We start from the raw sequence: 6,172 nt of genomic DNA on the forward strand, positions 1-6,172 counted from the left end.
CTGAACATGAGGGCAGGAACCTATTGCATGAGGAAATAGTGAGTGGACATGTTATTTGCCCCCAACACCTGATGCAGTGTAAATGCCATATAACTGCTGATAAGCTAGGACAGAAACGCAACGTAAATATTTGTCCTCTGAAAATAGTATTCAAACCTGTTACCCAATGTCTGATGCCATCTAGGAAATTAATTTACCACTTTTGATGAGAAAAAAAACTAAAACTGTTCAATATCATGTTAGTGTTTAATTGTTGCTTTATTCAAGGTGAACACATTTATACAAACAAATACATAAATATGAGCACCCCTCACACACAGTAAACAGGGGGACAACTGACATTCCAATGTGGTAACAGCATAGCAATATATTTTAACGCTTCCTTCGAAGCAATATCAACAATTCACTTCTTTAAGTATCATAATAAACCTCATACAAAAATCTGATGCAAGTTCTAAGGTCAGAAAACAGACCAATAAAGTGCCTTTATTTGACTGTCTATCAACATGGAAGTCCATGGGTGCGTTCCAGGTACACAAACTCTGCACAAGTCTGAGATCTGATCAGATCTTTACATCTGCGGAACTATTTCATGTCTTAGGAACCACATCAACATGATATAACAATCCTATAAACTGCAAAGACCTAAGTAGAATGAGTATCTGGAACGCACCCAAAGTTTTAGGTAGATAGCCAATAAGGGCTAAATCTATAGATCCAGCCCTACTTCGCCATCTATCTAAAATGTTGGGTGCGTTCCAGATACCCTCATTCTACTTTGGTCCTTGCACCCAGTCTTAGGCTGGTACTAGGACTGGATCTGACAGATGCCTGACACTTGGAGTACAGGGTCCAGATCAGACAGATAGCCAAGCCAGGAAAGAATATTCAGGGTATGCTGAGCCAACCAGCATGTCAAATCAACAGAATTACACAAGACAACCACACTGCCTGACAGCTGTTTTTTTTACCCCTACCTCCCACCTAACCCAAATGATAGTCACATTAAAATAGCCCAACTGCTGTAGATTCTTATCATTTATCACTGATGAAACAATAAGGTTGTTACATATCGTTTAAAAACATCCATCTCTGTATTCTCTTCTCAGTGAATCATCAAGCTTATGCTAAACTCGTCTATCTAGACCCTCTCGACTTCCATTGAGCAACATGGAGACAGAATACTGACTGATTGTAAGACTAACTTTGAGGTCACACTAACAAGTGACTGACTGCAACTTGATTGTCCTTTGTGTTTTCCACATGTAATCTCATTGTCAACACAGGCTTTGGTAAACCGATCATTTCAATGTGTTTTCATGCTTCAAACTGATTGAAAAGCAGGCTACATACATTTGTAACACTTAAGAGTGTAGACAGAACACAATACATTTGACTTCTGACACTTCAACAGTGTTTTGATTGTTTTGTCTCTGAGAACCCCTGTGTGCCTCATGGTATAGAATAACACTTCCTTTAAACATACATTAGTGTCCACTGTCCTGTGATGCTGTGCCAGCCAGGATAGTTGCCATCCAAAGTCCTTGAAAATCTATTCCATCAGTTCCAGTGAGGACAGTGACAACAGCCCTGAACAGACTTAGTCCCATTCCATATGACTAATACAACTCAGCCAACAGACAGGCAGGCAAGCAGCGGACCCATCACTGAGGGCTCCACGAGACACTGAGCATTGTGGGTACTGTAGTACATCATGCTACAGTCAACACCACGTGTCCTGCTCATGGTTAACACCACAACAGGTGAGTCCCCATCCACCACCATTGTTAGCTTAAGTCCTTGTGTAGCTCCAACAAGATGGCAGTTGTGTGTGTGCGCGACTAATTCAGATCATCTCTTCTTCTGTTGAGCTTTCTGTGTCTTCTTCCGTTTGTTGATCATGGCGTGGAGCTTCTCCAAACCTTCCTGTAGCCCCTCCCCTATGATAGCGCAGGCGGGCTGCAGGTGCCAGGGCGTTCCATTACCCAGCTCCCCTAGCGCCAGAGAGCGCTCCATCTCGTGAAGCGGCAGAGAGTTCCTCAGGTCCTGCTTGTTGGCCACCACTAGAACCGGCACCCCCTGGTTCTCCGCTAACCTCGTGATCTTATGGAGCTCCGTCTTGGCTTCCTCTAGGCGCTCGATGTCGACGGAATCCACCACGAACACAATTCCGTCAGCACACCGCGTGTAAGAGCGCCACAGGGGGCGGAGCTTCTCCTGACCGCCCACGTCCCAGAAGTGGAACGCCGCTTTCCGCCAGGACTTTCCGCCCGCGCTCAGGGACACTTTGATCTTCTCTGTGTTGAATCCCTTAGTGGGGACCGTGTTCACAAACTCATTGAAGCGAAGGCGGTAGAGGACAGTGGTCTTCCCAGCGCAGTCCAGACCCAGGATGACAATATGGAGGGCCTGGAAGGAAGGAAGGCTGGGGAAGAACTGGTCTGATAATCCATTCCCCATCTTGTTATTCACGTTGAGGGAGACAGGGGAGTGTCGAGCTGGTGCTGCGTCAACAAATAATCACAAGGCTTCTCATTCCCTTCAGAGGGGGCTGTGCTGCAGCATTCACCTGGAAATAAAGGAGAGAGGATACAATGTAAGCAGCTGTGAAAAGCACTCAACAACCAAACGAACAGCAGTCTACTGCTTTATAATTGGAGGGGCTTTAAACTGTAAGTGAATATAGCCTAGGCCTATACAGTCTCTTAATTATTTTTCTCATTGTAAGTGAATATACTCACTCTCTCACCCTCTTTCTTACGGCTTTACATCTAATATTTCGGGACGTAGGAGATGAATAAGAGGAGACTATTTGCACATGTAGCCTATTGAGTAGCGCTCGGAGCTCGGTGGATTTCATACGCTAATTCTCATTCATAGGCAGTAGGCTATCGACATTGAATGACAAGTACGCCGGCGCGCTCCCAACCAAAATCCTATTTGAACTGTCTTCGGGGTTGATGATCATTGCCGTTAGCACAAGAGCATGGAATGGCATTATTCTGCCAAATCCTAAATTGAGAGAATTATTTAGGCTACACAAGACTGACTTGCTGGCCATCAAGAAGCTGTTACACGACAACATCAGCCTACTACCACTAATGGTAAAACAAATGACTTGACAAGCAGACAGGTGTTATGCCAACAAGTGCTATGAGAACAAAAAATATGAATCGAATGCTCTGATATATTAGTAGGCTATTGCTAGTTTGCTACTCAATCATCTTGCACTCAATAACAGGCAGTCTAGGAAGACAAGCCGTCATGAAAAACTGCCGACGATGGGTTGGGTATAGTATTGTACTGTGCATAATCTCCATGCATGGAAAAAAATATATATAATTTGTAGACTGCACACCTACCTTTATGATGTAGGCATATGGACTTTCCAAAACATGAAAGCGAAATCGTTGCAGGGTTTCCTGTATGATCTCCTCTCTCTTGCTCACTATCACGATCACACGACTACTGAAAGATAAAAGTAGACGGACTCCCTCTCTATTCCATTCCCGCACCCCAGGTTCAACCCAGAATGTTTCTAGCGCGAGCTCTGGGTGGTTAACGTCCCAGCGCGCTCCGTTTTCTCCTTGTCCGATTGGTGGAGCATTTTCTCCTTGTACGATTGGTGGAGAGCCGTGCCTGTCTCTTATCTGGAACTCATCTATAGGCTACACGTGTGGCTGGTGATTGAGCTCATTTTTCACTTTCAAGATTCTTTGATTGCAACAAACGTCACGAATATGAAGAATATGAAGATCTAGATATATATTTTTTAAACATGTGTTCTGCCTAACTTTATATTTTAAAATAAAGATAGGCCAATGTATGACGATTTTTTAAAATAATTTTATAATTAGATCCGAATATATGTGCAATGTGAGTAAAAAAGCAATCATGCAAGATCATAGAGCAGGGTGATTTCTTTATTTAAGGAGGCGAGGACCATCAATAACACATTTACAGTGGTTTGGGTGGTCTCTCAGATCTGGTCTGATCTCTTAGCGGTTTCAATAGTTCTATCTGAAATTAGGCTCCTCAGACACCAGACACTGGAATGGCGGGAAATTGACCTTTGAAATGAGAATGCAGTGAAATCCCACAGGTCACACACTGGTTGAGTCAACATTGTTTCCACGTAATTTGACATTGAACCAACGTGGAATAGATGTTGAATTGACATATGTGTCCAGTAGGATGGTGCACTCAATTTACTAGTGAAACTGATATCCCCCATTGGAAAGCCTATGTCCCTCTTTCAATATCGTAAAGTGATCAAAAGGGACGTTTTCAAGTTCTATAATATTGTCAGATATGAATTACAAGTTAATTTGACATGCTATCCACACTAGGGGTCGCCTGATATGAAAATGGGGTCATAGGAGAATTTTAAAAATCTGGAGAAAAAAAATACATATATTAATTATAATATTGTCCTTATATCTCAAAATCATTGTAATGTGGTTAACCTTAAAAATCTTTATTAAAATGATTAAAATCTAAAAGATAAAATTCAGCCACAGTGCACCCACAGATCATGGAAAAAAGGTCGCACTTGACCAAGGCACTTAGCCATTCCCATGGTGAATGTCTTGGTCCGCTCCGCTACGAAACCATACACTATTACAGAGACTGATATTACCGCCTGCAACTGACATGGTGAAAACAATTGGCAAAGTCAGATAACGCTGTCAAACAAAGAATTTATGCAATCAAGAGGAAACTCCCCAGCTAACAGTGCATTCGGAAAGTAATGAGACCCCTTCAATTTTTCCACATTTTGTTACGTTACAGCCTTATTCTAAAATTGATTACATTGTTTTCTCCCCTCATCAGTCTACACACAATACCCCATAATGTCAAAGCAAAAACAGTTTTTTTGAAATTCATGCAAATTCAAATAAATAAACTGAAATATCATATTTACATAAGTATTCAGACCCTTTACACAGTACTTTGTTGAAGCACCTTTGGCAGCGATTACAGCCTTGAGTCTTCTTGGTTACGACCCTACAAGCTTGGCACACCTGTATTTGGGGAGTTTCTCCCGTTCTTCTCTGCAGATTCTCTCAAGCTCTGTCAGGTTGGATGGGGAGCGTCGCTGCACAGCTATTTCCAGGTCTCTCCAGAGATGTTCAAGTCGGGGCTCTGGTTGGGCCACTCAATGACATTCAGAGACTTGTCCAGAAGCCACTCCTGCATTGTCTTTGCTTTGTGCTTAGGGTCATTGTCCTGCTGGAAGGTCAACCTTTGCCCCAGTCTGAGGTCCTGAGTGCTCTGGAGCAGGTTTTCATCAAGGATCTCTCTGTACTTTGCTCCGTTCATCTTTGCCTCGATCCTGACTAGTCTCCTTGTCCCTGCTGCTGAAAAACATCTCCACAGCATGATGCTGCCACCACCATGCTTCACCGTAGGAATGGTGACAGGTTTCCTCCAGACGTGATGCTTGGCATTCAGGCCAAAGAGTTCAAATCTTGTCCAATCAATTGAATTTACCACAGGCGGATTCCAATCCAGTTATAGAAACATCTCAAGGATGATCAATGGAAACAGGATGCACCTGAGCTCAATATAGAGGTTCATAGCATAGCGTCTGAATACTTATGTAAATGAGGTTTTTCTGTTTTCTGTTTTTAATACATTTCCAAACATTTCTAAAAACCTGTTTTCACTTATGTCATTATGGGGTATTGTGTGTAGATTGCTGAGGAAAATGTTTTATTGAATCAATTTTAGAATAAGGCTGAAGGCACTGCGGCAGGTAACTTAGATTGGAAACTACATCAAACCACATCCATGGCGATCACGCCTGTTCACAAAACTATTTTTATTTTTTTTTAACCTTTTTTTTTAACCAGGCAAGTCAGTTAAGAACATATTCTTATTTTCAATGACGGCCTGGGAACAGTGGGTTAACTGCCTGTTCAGGGGTAGAGCGACAGATTTGTACCTTGTCAGCTCGGGGGTTTGAACTCACAACCTTCCGGTCCAACGCTCTAACCACTAGGCTACACTGCCGCCCCATGTGGAGATATGGGATCTGACAATGACAATGTCTTATATCACACAGAGGCTTGGTGGTTATCGAAGGGGGTTTTCGCATTGAGAGAGGAAATGTTGTCATTCACAATGGATTTAATGTGTGTCTTTGCCTATTTAAGAGACATTTTGCTAA

At 42.6% G+C, this 6,172-nt stretch overlaps 1 protein-coding gene across 1 annotated transcript; it reads right to left on the reverse strand.

Moving 5' to 3' along the window:
• Positions 1 to 227: 227 nt before the first annotated feature.
• Positions 228 to 3,538, reverse strand: LOC118398016 (ADP-ribosylation factor-like protein 4A). Its single transcript, XM_035792955.2, has 2 exons — positions 3,363 to 3,538; positions 228 to 2,569 (listed from the first exon to the last, which is right to left on the reverse strand). Exon 2 carries the CDS (start codon positions 2,458 to 2,460, stop codon positions 1,852 to 1,854), a length of 609 nt encoding a protein of 202 aa, XP_035648848.1. The 5' UTR covers positions 2,461 to 2,569; positions 3,363 to 3,538; the 3' UTR covers positions 228 to 1,851.
• Between the last annotated feature and the right edge of the window lie 2,634 nt (positions 3,539 to 6,172).

The sequence above is a fragment of the Oncorhynchus keta genome, chromosome 19 (assembly GCF_023373465.1).
Source record: "Oncorhynchus keta strain PuntledgeMale-10-30-2019 chromosome 19, Oket_V2, whole genome shotgun sequence".
Lineage (NCBI taxonomy): Eukaryota > Metazoa > Chordata > Actinopteri > Salmoniformes > Salmonidae > Oncorhynchus > Oncorhynchus keta.